Genomic DNA, 22944 nt, shown 5'->3' on the forward strand with positions numbered 1-22944 from the left:
TGTTTAAACGTATCTATAACATTTAGGATGAATTGATCTGCTGTCAGCTTTTGAGTCGTTGTGTTGGGCTACGAAACTTTCATAGGCGCTCAGTTTCAACAGTTGCAAGGTACACTGTCACTGATCTTATATCCATGTGCAACGTTTTGAATCAATATTCATTTATTTATCCTTGAGGGAGTTCTTGTTAATTCAACACCAAACTTCCCATAAGGTAAATTTCAGCTTCCGTTCTCTCCAAGCTATAGATAGTAATTTTTTTCCACAGTAGCGTAGATGTTAGCAAGAGGACAGCAGATTACAAGTTATTAGTTACTTGGCTATTTTCTGCTCACCTCCATAGGTGTTAAGCTGGCCATTGTTGAGTGAGTAACAAGAAAGATTGTTTACTACCATAAACGAGAACTGCTATGATCATTAGAGGAACGGACAAAGAATATCGGTGGTTGTTGTCCCCCACATCCAAGTTCCGAAACGAAATATACTGCTAGGGACATTCATTAAGTAATGCTACGAAACGCATTTTTTTGTTGGACAGTTTCAGTTCGAAAACTGGAAAATTTGTTGTGGGACATCGGAGAATTATCCCGCTTCAGTACCTATAGTTTCATGAATTTCACGCCGGCCGCTGTGGCCTAGCGGTTCTAGGCGCTTCGGTCCGGAACCACGCGGGTGCTACGGTCGCAGGTTCGAATCCTGTCTCGGGTATGGATGTGTGTGATGTCCCTAGGTTAGTTAGGTTTACGTAGTTCTAAGTCTAGGGGACTGATCACCTCAGATGTTAAGTCCCATAGCGCTCAGAGACATTTGAACCGTTTTTGATGAATTTCCCGTTTGTGGCGGCGCTGCACACAGCCTTCAAAACTGGATCTCTAAAGGAGGTGCATTCTAAGCAAAGAGCAAGTAATTGAGTTTCTTTTGCTGGAAAAATGGAGCTTCGCACATATTCACAGGTGCTTGCAGTATATCTACTTAGACCTATCAGTGAACAAAAGTACGGTGAGTCGATGGGCGATGCGTCCATCACCATCGCAACAAGGTTCCACAAATCTGACCGGCCGTACTACAGTGGTGACTCCTGCAATCTTGGAACGTGAGGACACTCTCATTCGAGGTGATTGACGGATCACAATCAAACACCTCGTTGTACAACTAGACCTCTGGTGGTAGTGCTGAAACACTCATCCACCAGTTGGGCTACTGTAATGTGTGTGTCCGTTGCGTTCATCGCCGCCTTACAGGATACCATAAAGAGCAACGAAGGACGATATACGCTTGCTAGCTACGATGCTGACGGTGACAATGTTTTTTGTCGAACTTCGTCACAGGCTATGAAACATGGACTCATCATTTAAACGGGAAGAAAAGGGCAATCCATGGAGTGGCGCCACACCATCACTCCTCCTCCGAAGAAAAATCTGAAAGTCCCACCCTAGACCGGTTACGTCATGGTGACGGACTTCTGGAATTCTGAAGGGGTTATTCTGTCCTCCGTCTCCACGCAACTACTGTGTCAATTCGTAAGCGTATTGCGCTACTCTAAGGAAACTGAAGAAACAACTTCAGCATGTTTCTCGCCACGAAAGCGCAGACGAACTTGACATGACACAGCAAGGCCTCACAGAAGTCTGTGCACCTGAGAGGAAATCAAGAAACGTCACTGAACTGTCCCTCATCCACCCTACAGCCCGGATCTCGTAACGTCTGACTTTCATCTGTTTCACCCAATGAAGGGTGCACTCCGCAGGATGCAGTATATAGATGATGGTGACTTTACTGGTGCAGTTAGGCGTTGATTCCGACGTCGACAAGCAGAGTGGTGCCATGCGGACATACAAGTTTTCCCAGTAAGGTGGTGTAAGGTAATCGCACTGAACAGAATTATGTTGAAAAACAGTATTTTGAAGTTAAAAGAGTGGGGAATAACATAGTTTATTGGAATCCTGAATAAAAGCAACCTGCTTTCAGAAAAAAATGTGTTGCATTAATTATTGAGCAGCCGTCGTATTTCCTGCAATGTAAATTGCCAAATTCTGGTTCATGCTCAGGTGTAGCAACGATGTTTTTCCCATCGCATCAGCCGCTACCAAATATAATAAGAAGCAGGGAAAATGATACTGCTATGCCGAGTGTACCCTCCGCAACACCCCTTTCCACTTGCCCGTGTAGTGCAGGTGAAGAAACTTAACGACATTTCAAACTGCTCCAGACAACACGACTTTCTGGGCAATATTTGTCAAGCAAAAAGAACTATATTACTGGCTAATTCTAGATTAAAAACAGTAGTATTTCCTCCTGCTTCGTTCCCTGTTCGAGTCTGGAGGATAATGAACTTGGACTATGCTTTCAACAGTAAACAATGGAAAACAGATAGATGTAGAACCTATTATTTGTTACGCAAGAACTGTCCTCGACAAGATGTGAACCATGCTTCTTCGTGTGTTGCTGCTACTTCACTTCCGTTGCGTCACAGAAACTAGCAGCGTGTGACGTAGAAGTACCTCGTGCATACCTGGGGCCATCGCCGGCTAACGGTATGGGGTGGCTACCGAAAGCGTTGTCAAGTCCCCGCGAGGTGCCGACTGTTCACCAGTAGCCGCTGCAGCCTTGCGCCATGAAGCCGTCTATAGTCCTGGTCTTGGCCTGTGGTGAGTCTCGTCCACTGCTGCCATTTAATTGTTGTTATATTTTTATAAGGTTTAATGAGAAAGCAACATCTTGTGTGTGTATGTGTGCGACTCAGTGACTTGGTGCAAACTTTTCTATTGGAATATCAGACCAGCTGTGTGGCTGGATTGAAGAGTTTTTAGCAAACAGAACACAGCATTTTGTTATCAATGGAGAGACGTCTACAGACGTTAAAGTAACCTCTGGCGTGCCACAGAGGAGTGTTATGGGACCATTGCTTTTCACAATATATATAAATGACCTAGTAGATAGTGTCGGAAGTTCCAAGCGGCTTTTCGCGGATGATGCTGTAGTATACAGAGAAGTTGCAGCATTAGAAAATTGTAGCGAAATGCAGGAAGATCTGCAGCGGATAAGTTGTTGGTGTAGGGAGTGGCAACTCACCCTTAATATAGACAAATGTAATGTATTACGAATACATAGAAAGAACGATCCTTTAGTGTATGATTATATGATAGCGGAACAAACACTGGTAACAGTTACTTCTGTAAAATATCTGGGAGTATGCGTGCGGAACGATTTGAAATGGAATGATCATATAAAACTAATTGTTGGTAAGGTGGGTACCAGGTTGAGATTCATTGGGAGAGTCCTTAGAAAATGTAGTCCATCAACAAAGGAGGTGGCTTACAAAACACTCTTTCGACCTATACTTGAGTATTGCTCATCAGTGTGGGACCCGTACCAGATCGGGTTGACGGAGGAGATAGAGAAGATCCAAAGAAGAGCGGCGCGTTCCGCCACAGGGTTATTTGGTAACCGTGATAGCGTTACGGAGATGTTTACCAAACTCAAGTGGCAGACTCTGCTAGAGAGGCGCTCTGCATCGCGGTGTAGCATGCTCGCCAGGTTTCGAGAGGGTGCGTTTCTGGATGAGGTATCGAATATACTGCTTCCCCCTACTTATACCTCCCGTGGAGACCACGAATGTAAAATTAGAGAGATTCGAGCGCGCACGGAGGCTTTCAGACAGCCGTTCTTCCCGCGAACCATACGCGACTGGAAGAGAAAAGGGAGGTAATGACAGTGGCACGTAAAGTGCCCTCCGCCACACACCGTTGTGTGGCTTGCGGAGTATGAATGTAGATGTAGATGTAGATTGGGTGTTACTTCGGCGACTTGCGTGTCCCTAATCTATCCCAGTTATTCAACCGAGGAAAGGGGACCTGCAGTTTCACGTGGAGTCCAAATCACGTGTTGTTTCTGGCAGCTCCTGGCATCGGTGTGAGGTGAAGGCTAGTGGTAAAACGAAGACAGACGTCAGTGGTCCGACCGAGATTAGATACCGCGACCTGTCAGTTACCAGGCAAGTACTTTACCGCTAAACTATCAGGATCAATATGTATATAGATAGTTCATCTACAGGTTTTGATCAGAGTGTTTTTGAGTATCAAAATATGTCTATATGGCCGTATGTTTTGATTGCAATGACTTAGAAGCTTAATGATTTTTGCAATGTCAAGGGACCGTAAACCTTAGGATGCGACACAAATTTCGGCTTGGTACCTCTACCCATTCTTGAGAAGGAGTGGTCTTAACAGTCGGGCAGGTAGACAAATAGACTGACTGACAACGAAGTGATGCTATAAGGCTACCGTTTTTACCTATTGTTGTGCGGAACCGTAAAAAGTAATTAAACTGTTCACTATTTCAAAAGTAATCGCTATAATTTTTCATACATTTATAGCACAGTGAATAACCTACGGAACCATGACTGTGCCGAGGCGTACACCTCTTCGTCCGAAGCAAATTGACAACCACGGATATCTTTCTTCAAGGCTCCACGACCCGCCCACATGTTCCCAAGGTTATATCGAGTACGCTGCAGAAGTTTCGCTGGGAAGCCCTTATACATCACCCATACAGTGGTAACCTCTCCACTATAGGTTCATCTCTGAAATTTAGCCCAACTTTACCTCCCACTCTACAAAACTTCTACGTATTACCAAATCTATGTACTCGCAAACTGTTATCCAACTTAAACTAGTACGCTAACCTTTGAGTAAACAGAACCTAATTTGAACTGAACTGTAACTGGTCTGAATACAATTTCTCTTTATATTAAATGCATAACTGAAACAAAACAATTATCTGGCACTAATCAAAATTTCCACTTACCTCATCTCTTGACAGCATTGTTGCGGAGTGCTCAAAGCACAACAGCGAACAGCAAGCAGACAGCGCCTAAGGTAGTTTTCTATTTCTAAATAAATATTCAAACTGTTGAATGCCACAAGGTGCAAATGTGGTAATGCGTAATGATAAACCTTTAAATAGTGGAATGGGCAGAATAATTATCCCTATGAAATGATGTTCCAAAACAACGATTTTAGAATGGAGTATGTATTCAAAAAGACAGAGTAAAGCTTTCAGTTATCTTCACTTATAACGTTGGTCTGAACAGTACTATTCTTAACAAAGTGAACAATGATTTGAAAAGTGCACAACGTCAACAGAGAATTTCTATTAAAAACCAAAGAGCTTAATTAGCTGATATCTTAGTAAATGACTCAAGGTAGTGGGGTGGTCTTTTTTTCAGCTCTAAGAGAGTTAACTAGTTGACAATACTTGTTCTCACAAATTAGCTGCTCAGTGCTGCAGTCTCACCTCAAACATCTTCTCTTCACAAGTAATGACTATTATTCAAAATTTATATTCTTTTCGCCTTCCGATGTATACCTCATGTTCATTCTCGCTGTCCTTTACAATAAATCTGTCTTCATCTAACAGATACAGTCGTAAGACAACATGGCAATTCTGAATGCGTTCATCACCTCCCACACTTCAATTAAGAATGTATCAGACTGCTCAGAGACAAAGACTGGGCCACAACAAGACCAAATATTGTTTAACAGTAACATAAAGATCTCTCTCTCTCTCTCTCTCTCTAGCCGGTCGCGGTGGTCTCGCGGTTCTAGGCGCGCAGTCCGGAACCGTGCGACTGCTACGGTCGCAGGTTCGAATCCTGCCTCGGGCATGGATGTGTGTGATGTCCTTAGGTTAGTTAGGTTTAAGTAGTTCTAAGTTCTAGGGGACTAATGACCACAGCAGTTGAGTCCCATAGTGCTCAGAGCCATTTGAACCATCTCTCTCTCTCTCTCTCTCTCTCTCTCTCTCTCTCTGACTTGCACACTGATAACTTACAAACATCAAAATGACTTGCCCACCTTACATAGTCCTTATATATCCCCATGAGATTTCTGTAATTTTGGAACCCCGAAGAAACATATTCGTGGCCGTTGATTTGTTTCGGGTGAAGAGGTGCACGCCTGGGCACAATCATGGTTCCGTAGGCAACAGCAAACATTTTTCCATGCAAGACTGACTACATTGTCTCACAGTGGGATAAGTGTAAGAAACGGAACCCTTATAGGATCGTTTGTTGTCCATTGTTACGACGCCTTTTTCCCAGGCATGGGTACACACAAGTTAAATTTTATGTCACGTACTAAGCTCTATAGTCCCTAGGTTAATAAACATTAGCTTTTAAGTCATTTCAATCAAAAGGTACTGCCATTTATGTCACATATTTTGATACTCGCAAATTCACTCATCAAAACCTGTAGGGGACTTTACATTGACCTGGAATCATGGAATTAGGTAGCAAGCAAGATTTCACAGTAGAAGTAAAGGCAGAAGTCCGGAAAATTGTTAATTTGTAATTATATGCCACAGAAATACACTGACGAGCCAAAGAAACTGGTAAACCTGTCTAATATCGTGTATGGACCCTCGAACACGCAGGGGTGCCGCAACACGACGTAACAAGGAGTCTGCTAATGTCTGAAGTAGTGCTGGAGGGAATTGTCACCATGAATCCTGCAGGGCTGCCCATAAATCCGTAAGAAAAATGGCTCTGAGCACTATGGGACTCAACTGCTGTGGTCATTAGTCCCCTAGAACTTAGAACCACTTAAACCTAACCAACCTAAGGACATCACACACATCCATGCCCGAGGCAGGATTCGAACCTGCGACCGTAGCAGTCGCACGGCTCCGGACTGCGCGCCTAGAACCGCGAGACCACCGCGGCCGGCAAATCCGTAAGACTACGAGCGGTGGAGAACTCTTCTGAACAGCACGTTGCAAGGCTTGCCAGATTTGCTCAATAATGTTCATGTCCAAGGAGTTTGGTGGCCGGCGGAAGTGTTCAAACTCAGGAGAGTGTTCCTGGAGCCAGTCTGTAGCAATTCTGGACGTGTGGGGTATCGCATTTTTCTGCTGGAATTGCCCAAGTCCGTCGGAATGTACGTGAATGGATGCAGGTGACCAGACAGGATGCTTACGTACGTGTCACCTGGCAGAGTCGTATCTAGACGTATCAGGGGCCCCAATCAATCCAAGTGCACACAACTCAGCCCATTACAGAGCCTCCATTAGTTTCAACAGTCCCCTGATGACATGCAGGGTCCATGGATTCATGAAGTTGTCTCCATACCCGCACACGTCCATCTGCTCGATACACTTTGAAATGAGAGCGTCCGACCAGGCAGCATGTTTCCCATCATCAACAGTCCAATGTCGGTGTGGACCGTTCCATGCGAGGCGTAAAGCATTGTATCGTGTAGCCATATAGGGTACACGAGTGAACCTTCGGCTCCGAAAATCCATATCGATGATGTTTCGTTGAGTGGTTCGCACACTGACACGTGTTGATGGCCCAGCGTTGAAATGTGCAGCAATTTGCGGAAGGGTTGCACTTCTGTTACGTTGATGGGTGGTGGTGGTGGTTAGTGTTTAACGTCCCGTCGACAACGAGGTCATTAGAGACGGAGCGCAAGCTCGGGTTAGGGAAGGATTGGGAAGGAAATCGGCCGTGCCCTTTCAGAGGAACCATCCCAGCATTTGCCTGAAACGATTTAGGGAAATCACGGAAAACCTAAATCAGGATGGCTGGAGACGGGATTGAACCGTCGTCCTCCCGAATGCGAGTCCAGTGTGCTAACCACTGCGCCACCTCGCTCGGTTGTTCCGTTGAACGAGTCTCTTCAATCGTCATTGGTCCCGTTCTTACAGGATCTTTTTCTGTCGTAGCGATATTGGAGAACTGATGTTTTACCGGATTCCTGATATTCACAGTACATTCATGAAATGGTCGTACGCCAAACTCCCCACTTCATCGCCACCTCGGAGGTGCTCTCCCATCGCTCGTGCGCTGAATGTAACACCACGTTCCAATTCAGTTAAGTATTGGTAACCTGCCATTGTAGCAGCAGTAACGCACCTAACGACTGCAGCAGGCCGCGTGGGGTAGCCGTGCGGTCAAGGGCTCCTTGTCGCGGTTCGCGTGGCTACTCCCGTCGCAGTTCGAGTCCTCCCTCGGGCATGGGTGTGTATTTTGCCCTTAGTGTGAGTTAGATTAAGTGTGTGGAAGCCTAGGGACCGATGACCTCAGCAGTTTGGTCCCATAGGAACTTATCACAAATTTCCAAAAACTTCGTCGGACACTCGTTGTTGCCGACAGCAGCGCCGTATTCTGCCTGTTTACATATCTGTGTATTTGAATACGTGTTCTTACACCAGTTTCTTTGGCGCTGCAGTGTATAACTCTTATCATCTGTTGTCCGACGTCTGAAACTAAATTAATCAATGTTTATGCTTTCCGGCTAAGTAGGTCGTAATGATGAAAGTCAAACATCAGGCAAGGAATGACTTTATTGCTCATATGACGCGTTTCGAAATTTATCCAACATCTGATATCCAGGAGCGATTACTGCACGTAGATATGGCGCTTCAAGCTGTGTATGGAACAAACATTCGCAGAGTAGTCTACGTCTAGCAATCGATCCTCAATATCTTATGATGGATAAATTCCGAAGCGCTTCATATGGGCAATAAAGTCACTTTGCCTGATATTTGACTTTTACCACTACGGCCCAGTCATCTTGAATGTAGAACTGTTGATTATTATAATAATGATCCCCTGCGTCCTGCATGATTTTATGTCACATTTACATTATTGAAATTAAAGCATTCTCGAAAAGCTTGGACTGCCTTGGACCGATATCTTGCCAGTATCAATGTCGATAACAGAGAAAAATGGTTGAAGTCCTCGATTCCCGGAATGGACGAACTGTCTATATGCATAATTAAGTTTCAATGGAACCGTTAGTGTACGAGTCCTCCTCGCACCTGGCCAGTTTTCATTTTCCATCTGCCTCCTTTTCATCTGACTGTCCGTTATATGTACATAGGCTTTCGCGACCGGAATTAGTTCCCGCGAAATTTTAGTGAGCTGATGACAGCGTCGCACAGTAAAATGATGAACCTTTCTTCTGAACGGCCTTCACCGGAATATGTAATACATTGTCACATACTGTAAAGAAAGCCACCTGAACAGTGGCTGAAATCTTCATTCATGATACTACTCCGTGGAGCGGTCTTCTGCCCAGAAAAATTTACTAGTAATGTCAAATACTGTTGCTATCCCAATCAAGGATATGTCTTTTCCCGTCTAATTAGTCTCTACACAATTCAAGTCGCAGAAGTACATAAACCTGAGTGAATTTCTAAAATCTTACTAAAAATACGTTCTGCATTTTCATGTGCGTCACTTCCTGTTACTCAGTATTACAACGTCATTAACGCTGTGTAGCTCAAGATACGAGGGCACTTCGAAAAATAAGATACACGGTACTTTGGCAGGCCAAGTAACTTTTACTAAATGCTGCGCTGCACTTCCATTGGACACAGATACATGACATAGTCGCCAAGTCTCTACAAACAACGGTCAGAACAGAATGAGATTTTCATTCTGCAGCGGAGTGTTCGCTGATATGAAACTTCCTGGCAGATTAAAACTGTGCGCGGAGGTAGGAGACGAGGTACTGACAGAATTAAAGCTGTGAGGGTCGATGGCTACTCGTCCTTGCGTAGCTCAGTTGGTAGAGCACTTGCCGGCAAAGGCAAAGATCACGAGTTCGAGTCTCGGTCCGGCACACAGTTTCAACCTGCCTGGAAGTTTCAACGGTCAGAACGTTTTGTCAATCTTTTAAATCCTCGTCGATATAAATCCGCTCCTTGGTCACGTGGCCATTCCAGAACCGCTGTGTGAACGCCCTTATGATAGCAAAGTATCTCCCCCAGAAGCTTTTCTTCAGCTTGCCGAAGAGATGGGAACCGCACGGTGCATGCAGTATCTGGACTGTATGGCTGACCTGCATCACCCACGTGTGGGCGGCCTTGGTGAAATTGTTGGCACCACTTGACTATGACTGGACGCTGCCTTGCATTTGGCCCATATACAGCCAGAGTTTCACGGCGACTCTTTACGAATGTTGGGCGTTTTACTCACAACAATCGTATCATCTCGCGTACGTCAACTCTGAAGTAGATTTCGACTTGCCATCTCTGTTCAAACGCACTCCGTGACGCACCTGTCATCTACACCGAACCAGAACTGAACACAGGAAACCTGACAATCTACACTCTTCTGACAATGTGTCACTCTTGTAGCATCATGGTCTTAATGTGGAACAACAGGTGTAACTTACGTTCTACAGTACCTACGTATCTGTTTTGTTCACCACATCAGTTGTAGGAAACAAAACTCGAGCAGACTGAGTTTCTCTGTTAATCCCGTTTGATGGAAACGATATTTAATATGTGAACGCAGCAGTTATTGGTGTATGGCTGTCTTTCTTGACAACCGAAATTTCCAAGTTGTCTTTCAGTTCCTTTTTTCTTCCGCCTAATCGTCTTACTGCTTTTAGATCGTAAGAGAGCAGCAGTAAGTCAGAACAATAATATTTTTCCACAATAAATTTCATTGTGCATTTGAGTGTCCGCAAGGTCTGGGCATTAAAGAGCGTGGATTTGTTGGTACATCTACATCTACATCCATGCTCCGAAAGCCACCAGACGGTGAGTGGCGGAGGGTACTTTGAGTTCTCCCTTCTATTTCAGTTTCATATTGTTCGTGGAAAGAAAGATTGTCGGTATGCGTCTGTGTGGGCTCTAATCTCTCTGATTTATCCTCATGGTCTCTTCGCGAGATATACGTAGGAGGGAGCAATATACTGCTTGACTCTTCGGTGAAGGTATGTTCTCGAAACTTTAACAAAAACCCGTACCGAGCTACTGAGCGTCTGTCCTGCAGTGTCTTCGACTGGAATTTATCTATCATCTCCGCAACGCTTTCGCGATTACTAAATGATCTTGTAACGAAGCGCGCTGCTTTCCGTTGGATCTTCTCTATCTCTTGTATCAACCCTATCTGGTACGGATCTCACACTGGTGAGCAATATTCAAGCAGTGGACGAACAAGTGTACTGTAACCTACTTCCTTTGTTTTCGGATTGCAGTTCCTTAGGAGTCTTCCAATGAATCTCAGTCTGGCACCTGCTTTACCGACGATTAATTTTATGTGGTCATTCCATTTTAAATCACTCCTAATGCCTACTCCCCATAATTTATGGAATTAACTGCTTTCAGTTGCTGACCTGCTATATTGTAGCTAAATGATAAAGGATCTTTCTTTCTATGTATTCGCAACACATTACACTTGTCTACATTGAGATTCAATTGCCATTCGCTGCTACATGCGTCAATTCGTTGCAGATCCTCCTGCATTTCAGTACAATTTTCCATTTTTATAGCCGGCCGGTGTGGCCGTGCGGTTCTAGACGCTTCAGTCTGGAACCGCATGACCGCTCCGGTCGCAGGTTCGACTCCTGCCTCGGGCATGGATGTCTGTGATGTCCTTAGATTAGTTCTAGGGGACTGATGACCTCAGACGTTAAGTCGCATAGTGCTCAGAGCCATTTGAACCATTTTTGAACCATTGTTATAACCTCTCGATGTACTACAGCATCATACGCAAAATGCCTCAGTGAACTTCCGATGTTATCCACAAGGTCATTTATGTATATTGTGAATAGCAACGGTCCTACGACACTCCCCTGCGCCACACCTGAAATCAATCTTACTTCGGAAGACTTCTCTCCATTGAGAATGACATGCTGCGTTCTATTATCTAGGAACTCTTCAATCCAATCACAGAATTGGTCTGATAGTGCGTAAGCTGTTACTTTGTTCATTATACGGCTGTGGGGACCTGTATCGAACACCTTGCGGAAGTCAAGAAACACGGCATCTACCTGGGAACCCGTGTGTATGGCCCTCTGAGTCTCGTGGACGAATAGCGCGAGCTGGGTTTCACACGATGTCTTTTTCGAAACCCATGCTGTTTCCTACAGAGTAGATTCCTAGTCTCCAGAAAAGTCACTATACTCTAACATAATACGTTTTCCAAAATTCTACGACGTTAGAGATATAGGTCAATAGTTATGCACATCTGTTCGACGTCCCTTCTTGAAAATGGGGATGACCTGTGCCCTTTTCCAATCCTTTGGAACGCTGCGCTCTTCTAGAGACCTACGGTACACCGTTGCAAGAAGGGGGCAAGTTGGGAGCTCCAACGTTAGGCGCGTTATGGGGCCGCTTAGGAACATAGCTGCCAAGGAGGGAAGGAAGCCAGTGTGCACTCCGTATGCAGACCGTGGGGAGTCATTCCAGACGTGAAAAGAATGATCCCGGACGCCATGTACAGTACAGTTTGCAGCCAACTAAAGTATGACTCATGTCGCTTTGGATCGGGGGAGATTACCTCTGGTTTCGGGAGGCTAGCGGAAATCGCAAAGACTGCCAGTCTTACTTCCGAGATTACAGCGGAGCTCATCACCTGCAGCATCGTCGGTAGAACGGGCTGTGATCCTTTGGTGCAGAGCCGAGTGGAGGGTCTGAATCAGAGGCTCGGGTGGCTTTATGACTGAGTAGGCTGCAGATTCCTTAACTTGCGCCATCGGGTGGTGGGTTTCCAGGTACCGCTTAATAGGTCAGGAGTCCACTACACACAGTAGGGGGCTACACGGGTAGCAGGGTGCTGTGTGGAACGGACTGGGCGGTTATTTAGGTTAGAGGGTCTCAGGGAACCACAGAAAGGGCTGTTGTTGTTGTTGTCTTCAGTCCTGAGACTGGTTTGATGCAGCTCTCCATGCTACTCTATCCTGTGCAAGCTGCTTCATCTCCCAGTACCTACTGCAACCTACATCCTTCTGAATCTGCTTGGTGTACTCATCTCTCGGTCTCCCTCTACGATTTTTACCCTCCACGCTGCCCTCCAATGCTAAATTTGTGATCCCTTGATGCCTCAAAACATGTCCTACCAACCGATCCCTTCTTCTAGTCAAGTTGTGCCACAAACTTCTCTTCTCCCCAATCCTATTCAATACCTCCTCATTAGTTACGTGATCTATCCACCTTATCTTCAGTATTCTTCTGTAGCACCACATTTCGAAAGCTTCTATTCTCTTCTTGTCCAAACTAGTTATCGTCCATGTTTCACTTCCATACATGGCTACACTCCAAACAAATACTTTCAGAAAGGACTTCCTGATACATAAATCTATATTCGATGTTAACAAATTTCTCTTCTTCAGAAACGCTTTCCTTGCCATTGCCAGTCTACATTTTATATCCTCTCTACTTCGACCATCATCAGTTATTTTACTTCCTAAATAGCAAAACTCCTTTACTACTTTAAGTGCCTCATTTCCTAATCTAATTCCCTCAGCATCACCCGATTTAATTTGACTACATTCCATTATCCTCGTTTTGCTTTTGTTAATGTTCATCTTATATCCTCCTTTCAAGACACTGTCCATTCCGTTCAACTGCTCTTCCAAGTCCTTTGCCGTCTCTGACAGAATTACAATGTCATCGGCGAACCTCAAAGTTTTTACTTCGTCTCCATGAATTTTAATACCTACTCCAAATTTTTCTTTTGTTTCCTTTACTGCTTGCTCAATATACAGATTGAATAACATCGGGGAGAGGCTACAACCCTGTCTCACTCCTTTCCCAACCACTGCTTCCCTTTCATGCCCCTCGACTCTTATTACTGCCATCTGGTTTCTGTACAAATTATAAATAGCCTTTCGCTCCCTGTATTTTACCCCTGCCACCTTTAGAATTTGAAAAAGAGTATTCCAGTCAACATTGTCAAAAGCTTTCTCTAAGTCTACAAATGCTAGAAACGTAGGTTTGCCTTTTCTTAATCTTTCTTCTAAGATAAGTCGTAAGGTCAGTATTGCCTCACGTGTTCCAACATTTCTACGGAATCCAAACTGATCTTCCCCGAGGTCTGCATCTATCAGTTTTTCCATTCGTCTGTAAAGAATACTGTGAGAATGGCTGAAGAAAGGGCGTCCGTCTAAAATTGGACAGGTAAAACACAGTAAGGCAGTTGTAGGAACGATCGGTATTGTAGCTGTAAATTGTTGTAGCTCTGTAGAGAATGAACTAGTGCTCCAAGCCCTAATAGAAAACACTGAAGCTCAAATAGTTATAGGTACAGAAAGCTAGCTAAAGCCGGAAATAAGCTCAGCCGAAATTTTTTCAAACGCTGTAACAATGTTCAGAAACGATAGATTATACAGCTAGTGGTGGAGTATATACTGCTGTCAGAAGTAGTTTACCTTGTAGGGAAATTGAAGTGGATAGTTCCTGAGAAATAGTATGGGTAGAGGTTATACCTGACAATCGGACTAAACTGTTAATTGGATCGTTTAACCGATTCCCCGACTCAGAAGATATAGTTACTGAACAGTTCAAAGAACATTTGAGTCTCATTTCAAATAGGTACCCCACTCATACAATTATAGTCGGTGGTGACTTCAATCTACCCTCGATATGGTGGAAAAATTGTACGTTTAAAGCCGGCGGCGGGCACAAAACGTCATCCGAAATTGTACTGAATGCTTTCTCAGAAAATTATTTTGAACAGTTCATTAGCTCACTCGAAGAGTAAATGGTTGCGAAAGCCAAGGCCTTCGGTCCAGATTGCATAAAAGTCAGGTACCTCTCAGAGTAGGCTGATACAATAGCTCCATATTTAGAAAATACATATAACCGTACCTAAAGACTGGAATATTGCTTAAGTCACACCAATACGAAAAATGGGAAAAAGAAGTAATCCGGTGAATTACAGGCCCATATCACTAACGTCGATTTGCAGTAGGGTTTTGGAACATATACTGTATTGAAACATTATGAAGTACCTCGAAGAAAACAATTTATTGACACATATTCACAACGGATTCAGAAAACATCATTCTTGCGACACATAACTAGCTCTTTATACTCATGAAGTAAAGAGTGCTATCGACAGGGGATGTCAAATTGATTCCATATTTTTAGATTTCCTGAAGGCTTTCCACACCGTTCTTCACAAGCGTCTTCTAACCAAACTGCGTGCCTATGGAATATAGCCTCAGTCGTGCGACTGGATTCGTTATTTACTGTCAGAAAGGTCACAGTTCATAGTAATAGACGGAAAGTTATCGAGTAAAACAGAAGTAATATCCAACGTTCCCCAAGGAAGTATTGTAGGCCCTCTATTGTTCCTGATCTATATTAACGACATGGGAGACAATCTTGGTAGCGGTCATAGATTGTTTGCAGATGATGCTCTCATTTATCGCCTTGTAAAGTCATCAGATGACCAAAAGTAATTGCAAAATGATTTGGATATCTGTATGGTACGAAACGTGGCAATTGACCCTGAGTAAAGAAAAGTGTGAAGTTATTCACATGACTACTAAAAGAAATCCGCTAAATTTCGATTACGCTATAAGTCACTCAAATTTTAATGCTGTAAATTGAACTAAATACTTAGGGATTATAATTACAAACAACCTAAACTGGAATGATCATATAGATAATGTTGTGGGTAGAGTAAAAGGAAGTATTGTAGGCCCTCTATTGTTCCTGATCTATATTAACGACATGGGAGACAATCTTGGTAGCGGTCATAGATTGTTTGCAGATGATGCTCTCATTTATCGCCTTGTAAAGTCATCAGATGACCAAAAGTAATTGCAAAATGATTTAGATATCTGTATGGTACGAAACGTGGCAATTGACCCTGAGTAAAGAAAAGTGTGAAGTTATTCACATGACTACTAAAAGAAATCCGCTAAATTTCGATTACGCTATAAGTCACTCAAATTTTAATGCTGTAAATTGAACTAAATACTTAGGGATTATAATTACAAACAACCTAAACTGGAATGATCATATAGATAATGTTGTGGGTAGAGTAAAAGGAAGTATTGTAGGCCCTCTATTGTTCCTGATCTATATTAACGACATGGGAGACAATCTTGGTAGCGGTCATAGATTGTTTGCAGATGATGCTCTCATTTATCGCCTTGTAAAGTCATCAGATGACCAAAAGTAATTGCAAAATGATTTAGATATCTGTATGGTACGAAACGTGGCAATTGACCCTGAGTAAAGAAAAGTGTGAAGTTATTCACATGACTACTAAAAGAAATCCGCTAAATTTCGATTACGCTATAAGTCACTCAAATTTTAATGCTGTAAATTGAACTAAATACTTAGGGATTATAATTACAAACAACCTAAACTGGAATGATCATATAGATAATGTTGTGGGTAGAGTAAACCAAAGACTGCGATTCATTGGCAGAACACTTAGAAGATGCAACAGGTCTACTAAAGAGACTGCTTACACCACCCTTGTTCGTCCTCTTCTGGAGTATTGCTGTGCGGTGTAGGATCCGCATCAGGAGGGACTGACAGATGACATCGGAAAAGTACAAAGACGGGAAGCTTGTTTTGAATTATCTGGAAATAGGGGAGATAGTGTCACAGGCAAGATACGTGAATTGTAGTGGCAATTATGAAAACAAAGGCGTTTTTCGTTGCGACGGGATCTTCTCATGAAATTTCAATCACCAGTATTCTCCTCGGATTGCGAAAATATTCTGTTGGCATCCGTCTACATAGGGCGAAATGATCAGCACGATAAAATAAGAGAAATCAGGGCTCGCACAGAAAAATTTAAGTGCTCTATTTTCTCGCTTGCCTTTTGAGAGTGGAACGGTAGAGACAGCTTGGCGGTGGTTCATTGAACCCTCTGCCAGGCACTTTATTGTGAATAGCGCAGTAGTCACGTAGATGTAGATGTAGATGAAACTTTCTGTCAGAATAAAACCGTATGCTGGACCGGAACTCAGGTTCCGGGTTCGAGTCGCGGTCAGGCACACAGATTTAATCTGCCAGAAAATTTCAATAGTATTTTTGTCATATTCATATTTACCCTTTAAAAGTTAACAGTTCTAAAATATATTCGAAATACTGATAGTAACAAGAATAGTATTGGTAATATTTCTGAATTGTCAGAATTCATGATCCCATATTTTGATAGTACTGTATACAAAAGAGAATAGGCATTAAAATAATACTTTTATTTAGGAAAATTGTTTGGGCAGGTTTAATGGATCATATCAAGAAACTTTTTGAGGTAGCAGTGTAAACCACGACATGAAAGAAAATGCTTTCGGGCATGACATTAATTGGCAGTATACATGTATATAAATACGGCCGACAGTTCTCTTAGGCTGTGTAGTACTACGTTGTAGTTTAACATCACGTCCAATCGCAATGCAGCAGAAATAAGCACTCGAATGCAATGGGAGTGGATGCAAACGCTCATCGTCGTGTACACGACATTTGTTAGGAAAGATTACTATTTATAATTATTATTATTTATATTTATATTTTTTCATAACCTTTCTTAACACCTATATCTGTTATCTATCTCGTGCTCTTAAGTTAATGGGAGGAGAAAAGTTCTCGCAAAAAATTTAGTTTTACCGTACTGAGATTTTTGAAGCCATGTAACCGTAGTAATTCTCTGATTTTGCTGCTTCGAAGATATTCTTGATTATAGATTGTCTGCTTCTTCGTATAAATCTATACTAATAATGTTGTTGTTGTTGTCTTCAGTCCTGAGACTGGTTTGATGCAGCTCTCCATGCTACTCTATCCTGTGCAAGCTGCTTCATCTCCCAGTACCTACTGCAACCTACATCCTTCTGAATCTGCTTAGTGTACTCATCTCTCGGTCTCCCTCTACGATTTTTACCCTCCACGCTGCCCTCCAACGCTAAATTTGTGATCCCTTGATGCCTCAAAACATGTCCTACCAACCGATCCCTTCTTCTAGTCAAGTTGTGCCACAAACTTCTCTTCTCCCCAATCCTATTCAATACCTCCTCATTAGTTACGTGATCTATCCACCTTATCTTCAGTATTCTTCTGTAGCACCACATTTCGAAAGCTTCTATTCTCTTCTTGTCCAAACTAGTTATCGTCCATGTTTCACTTCCATACATGGCTACACTCCAAACAAATACTTTCAGAAACGACTTCCTGATACATAAATCTATATTCGATGTTAACAAATTTCTCTTCTTCAGAAACGCTTTCCTTGCCATTGCCAGTCTACATTTTATATCCTCTTACTTCGACCATCATCAGTTATTTTACTCCCTAAATAGCAAGATTCCTTTACTACTTTAAGTGTCTCATTTCCTAATCTAATTCCCTCACCATCACCCGATTTAATTTGACTACATTCCATTATCCTCGTTTTGCTTTTGTTGATGTTCATCTTATATCCTCCTTTCAAGACACTGTCCATTCCGTTCAACTGCTCTTCCAAGTCCTTTGCCGTCTCTGACAGAATTACAATGTCATCGGCGAATCTCAAAGTTTTTACTTCTTCTCCATGAATTTTAATACCTACTCCAAATTTTTCTTTTGTTTCCTTTACTGCTTGCTCAATATACAGATTGAATAACATCGGGGAGAGGCTACAACCCTGTCTCACACCTTTCCCAACCACTGCTTCCCTTTCATGCCCCTCGACTCTTATGACCGCCATCTGGTTTCTGTACAAACTGTAAATAGCCTTTCGCTAACTGTATTTTACCCCTGCCACCTTTAGAATTTGAAAAAGAGTATTCCAGTCAACATTGTCAAAAGCTAAGTCTACAATTGCTAGGAACGTAGGTTTGCCTTTTCTTAATCTTTCTTCTAAGATAAGTCGTAAGGTCAGTATTGCCTCACGTGTTCCAACATTTCGACGGAATCCAAACTGATCCTCACCGAGGTCGGCTTCTACCAGTTTTTCCATTCGTCTGTAAAGAATTCGCGTTAGTATTTTGCAGCTGTGACTTATTAAACTGATAGTTCGGTAATTTTCACATACTAATAATAAAACCGCAAAATCGTTGGTTCTGTCTCGATCTGTTTGAACGGGCTAATCTGAAAAATTACTACTATAATTTTCGTGGTGTTTTAACAGCTAACTTCGGCGTGACTTGGAGCAACATATAAGCTTCATTTCATCAAAATCTGACCACGGAAAAAAGATAGAGGGATTTAATGTCGGTTTTAAGATGCTACACACCAAAGCCACCAGACGAATTTTCATGTGGTTTCCAGAGGTAACCTGAGGGTAGCTTGGGGAAATGTACTGGCTTTATCGGAACATACAAAAAAGTAAGATATCCCAGTTTAGCGTTTTATCTAAAATCGTCAACTAAACTTTGTACTTCGGATGTTTACTCCAGTAATACGGAATCCTATTTTAAACACCCAGTAGATGGCACACTGAACACGCCACTGTTATTTTTTTAACTTATTGATAGGTGTATTTTCGGCAGTCTGCGCCAGTGACAGAATTAAGCGCCGCAGTCATATCTTTACAAATACATAATAACAATGAATTCACTTTCCTAGGATATACGGATTTACCAATTTCGCTTTGTGTTCAATTCCTGGTGAGCGTTGGTTATGCCTTGACCAAAAAGCGAAGCACAAGGTCAAACGCTGCATGGTAACGGGCGTAGGCCGTAAGTGTCAGCTGCTTTTCTCACAGGCAACTCAACATGGATCTCCCTGTCTTAGTGATGCAAACAAGCTCTTCGTTCATTTCTCCAATTATACTACTTCACACGTTGTCTGCAAAGAAGCTTTATAAGTCAAAAATAACTCGGAGACTGCCATAAATAAACATCCGAACAATGCAGGGTTTCTCATCTGGTGCCTAAGTAATAATGTATATCTTGGATTATTCATTTCCTAACTTTGGCTAAATTTGCTTTAATTGTTGGAGATTATTTGACTGTTCATGTATATTTACGTGAAATCTACTATACACAGATGTTCATTAGTAGTCTTCGAAACTTTTTTTAATAAATATTCAATCTGTCAAACATTTCTTTAACTCTTTGGCGGTAATCAGACTCTTTACAAAGGAACCGAAACAAGGTGTGAATCGGACATTCAAGGAAGCTATCATCCCACTTGAAAATGTCTTCCGCAGATGGGGACGAAAAGTTGGGTTTTAAGGGTTAAATCCATTCGACCACGGCGTAATAGCCCGGAACATTTTATTAATTGTGACATTTCCGGCCGTGAAAGATTACATTTTACAAGTAGATATTCTACGAGGCATGGATACCACTACTAGGTGGTATGTTTTCAGAGGTATGTGTCACCAGACGTCTGCACACAGGGCACACAATTCCCGTAAATTACGGAACAGGTGCCCGAGGACATCCCATGTGTGTTCCATCAGGTTCAGATAAGACCATTTTGATGGCGAAGATATCAACATCAGTTCATTACCAAGCTCAAACCAGCGTAGCACGATTTTGGTCTTAAGACAGGAATAGTTATCCAGCTCGATGATGCCATCCCAGTCGGTCATTGACACAGCTCCCGTGGAAGTCCAGGAGAATATTCCCAGAAGCATTACATTGCTCCAGCCGGCTTGTAACTGTAGCGTGGAGCTTGTATCGAGCAGCCGCTCGCCTGAACACTGGCGTAGTCAAACACCACCATGCACCTGGTGTAGGAAGAAACTCTATTTATCCGATCAACGTTCCAGTCCACTACAGTAGTAATTGACGATGTCGTTCGGAACCTCACTGTCCAACAACGCGCGCAGAACGGTGTGCTCCGAAATACTTGTGCCTGCACCAACATTGACCTCTGTCACCAGATGTACGACAGTTCACCACCTGTCCTTATAGTCAGAATGTTGTGGTTGGCAGGAGAGCCAACCCGTATAACTAAAGGGGGCCGAAATGCACGCGTTTTAGCTCACAAGGGAATTAGAATTGAAAAAAAACGGACGTAGCTGGTGGAATACTTAACTTTAATCCATTAATGAAAAACGTCGCTCTTTATGGTACATGATTCACAATATCAATAGTACGGATACTGGCGCCTTGCCACACCTGAACGTCACCAAACGTTAGTCAATCTCGTGATGGACAGCGGCCATAATATACTCTATGACAAAAGGAAAAAAAGAAAAAAAAAATGATACGATGCACCATGAAGCGATTATCCGATTCGGACGGAAATCGTCAGATGTGATACACATGTACAGACAAACAAATTATTACAATTTCAGAAAAAAATACATGATTTATTCAAGAGAAAGAGCTTCAAAAATCGAGCAAGTCGATAACACGTTGGTCCATCTGTGGTCCTTACGTAAGCAGCTGACTGGCTTGGAACTGATTGATAGAATCTTTGCATGTCCTCCTGAGGGATATCGTGCCAAACTATGTTCAATTTGCGCCTTACATCGTCTAAATCGCGAGTTGGTTGGAGGGCCCTGCCCATAATGCTCCAAACGTTCTCAACTGGGCTGACATTTGTTGACCGTACAGGCCAAGTTAGTGTTTGGCAAGAGAGAATACAAGCAACAGAAACTCACCGTGTTCAAGCGGGCTCTATCTTGCTGAACGCTATGTCCAGGATGGCTTGCCACGAAAGGCAACAGAACGGTGCGTGAATATCGCCGACGTACCACTGCGCTGTCATGGCGCCTCGGATGACAACCAAAGCGGACCTGCTATGAAATGAAATGAAATGGCACCCCAGTCACTCAAACCTGGCTGTTGGGCTATCCGGCGGGCGACTGTCAGATTGGTATCCCATCGCTGTCTGAGGCGTCTCTTTTCTGATCATCTCTCAGTTCGAAGCGAGTCGTTACTGCAGACAATATTCTCCAGTCAATGTGATTGCAGGCCGAAGAAACGTCTGGAGATGCTAGGACAGGTGTGCGGTATCGACGCGACGCGACGCGACAACCAGAAGTGGTGGTCTGCGGTGGCATCAGGTCCGCGTTGGTTACAACTCACCAGTCCGCCGACGATATTCTATATCCCGTTTTGTTGCCATTCACGGCAAGCTATCCTGGGCTTACCTTTCGACAAGGTAATGTAAGCCCACACACGGTGAAAATTTCTATTGCTTTTCTTTGTGCTTGTCAAACCCTATTTTGGATAGAAAGGTCCCTGGATCTCTCCACAACTGTGAACGTTTGGAACATTATGTGCAGCGCCGTTCAACTAGCTTGGGATTTTGACGATCTAATGCACGAGTTGCACAGAATTTGGCACGATACTCCCCAAGAGGATATCCAACAACTCTGTCACCAATCCCAAGCCAAATAACTGCTTGCTTAACGGCCAGAGATGGACCAACGCATTATGTACTTGCTCAATTTGTGAAGCTCTTTCTCTTGAATAAATTGCCAAATTCTTCTGAAACAGTAACCAGTTGTTTATCTGTACATATACATCACATATACCGATTTCCATCCCGTTCGAATAATTCCTTCGCGGTGTGTCTTTTTTTTTTTGTCTTAATGTGTTGAGTGCTTAATGAGTGTAAATTGGTTCCTATTACAAATTTAAGTGTGTTTTAAATGGAATATTATTGAGGGACTAGCTTCATCTTTGTCTGGAGCAATGTTAAGCTAAAGGAAAATCAAGGAATATCAGTGTTCCCAGCAGCGATAAAATAAGGGTACTGTATGACGGTACTACGAATGTGGCGCAGCTTGGTCCACGCGCTGCAGGCCTGGCAATGTTGACTACTCTTCGTGTTTTACAGTCTCTGTTGACAAATGTTGTTTAAGTGAATGGAAAACTACACAAATCTGAGACCACTCTATTACCTAATATATAAAATTACAGCCGCGCGGGATTAGCCGAGCGGTCTAAGATTCTGCAAAAATGGTTCAAATGGCTCTGAGCACTATGGGACTCAACTGCTCTGGTCATTAGTCCCCTAGAACTTAGAACTACTTAAACCTAACCAACCTAAGGACATCACACACATCCATGCCCGAGGCAGGATTCGAACCTGCGACAGTAGCAGTCGCACGGTTCCGGACTGCGCGCCTAGAACCGCGAGACCACCGCGGCCGGCTAAGACGCTGCAGTCATGGACTGTACGGCTGGTCCCGGCGGAGGTCCGAGTCCTCCCTCGGGCATGGGTGTGTGTGTTTATCCTTAGGATAACTTAGGTTAAGTAGTTTGCAAGCTTATGGACTGATGGCCTTAGCAGTTAAGTCCC

General features: G+C 43.2%; 1 protein-coding gene across 1 annotated transcript in view; it reads left to right on the forward strand.

The window, feature by feature from the left end:
- Positions 1-2557: 2557 nt before the first annotated feature.
- The window catches only part of LOC126276919 (serine-rich adhesin for platelets-like), a 44676-nt gene continuing 24289 nt past the window's right edge, over positions 2558-22944 (forward strand). The window contains exon 1 of the mRNA XM_049977315.1: positions 2558-2648. Coding sequence (XP_049833272.1) covers positions 2615-2648 — 34 coding nt within the window. The 5' untranslated portion in view covers positions 2558-2614. The remainder of the gene's footprint in view (positions 2649-22944) is intronic.

Source organism: Schistocerca gregaria, chromosome 1 (genome assembly GCF_023897955.1).
Source record: "Schistocerca gregaria isolate iqSchGreg1 chromosome 1, iqSchGreg1.2, whole genome shotgun sequence".
Lineage (NCBI taxonomy): Eukaryota > Metazoa > Arthropoda > Insecta > Orthoptera > Acrididae > Schistocerca > Schistocerca gregaria.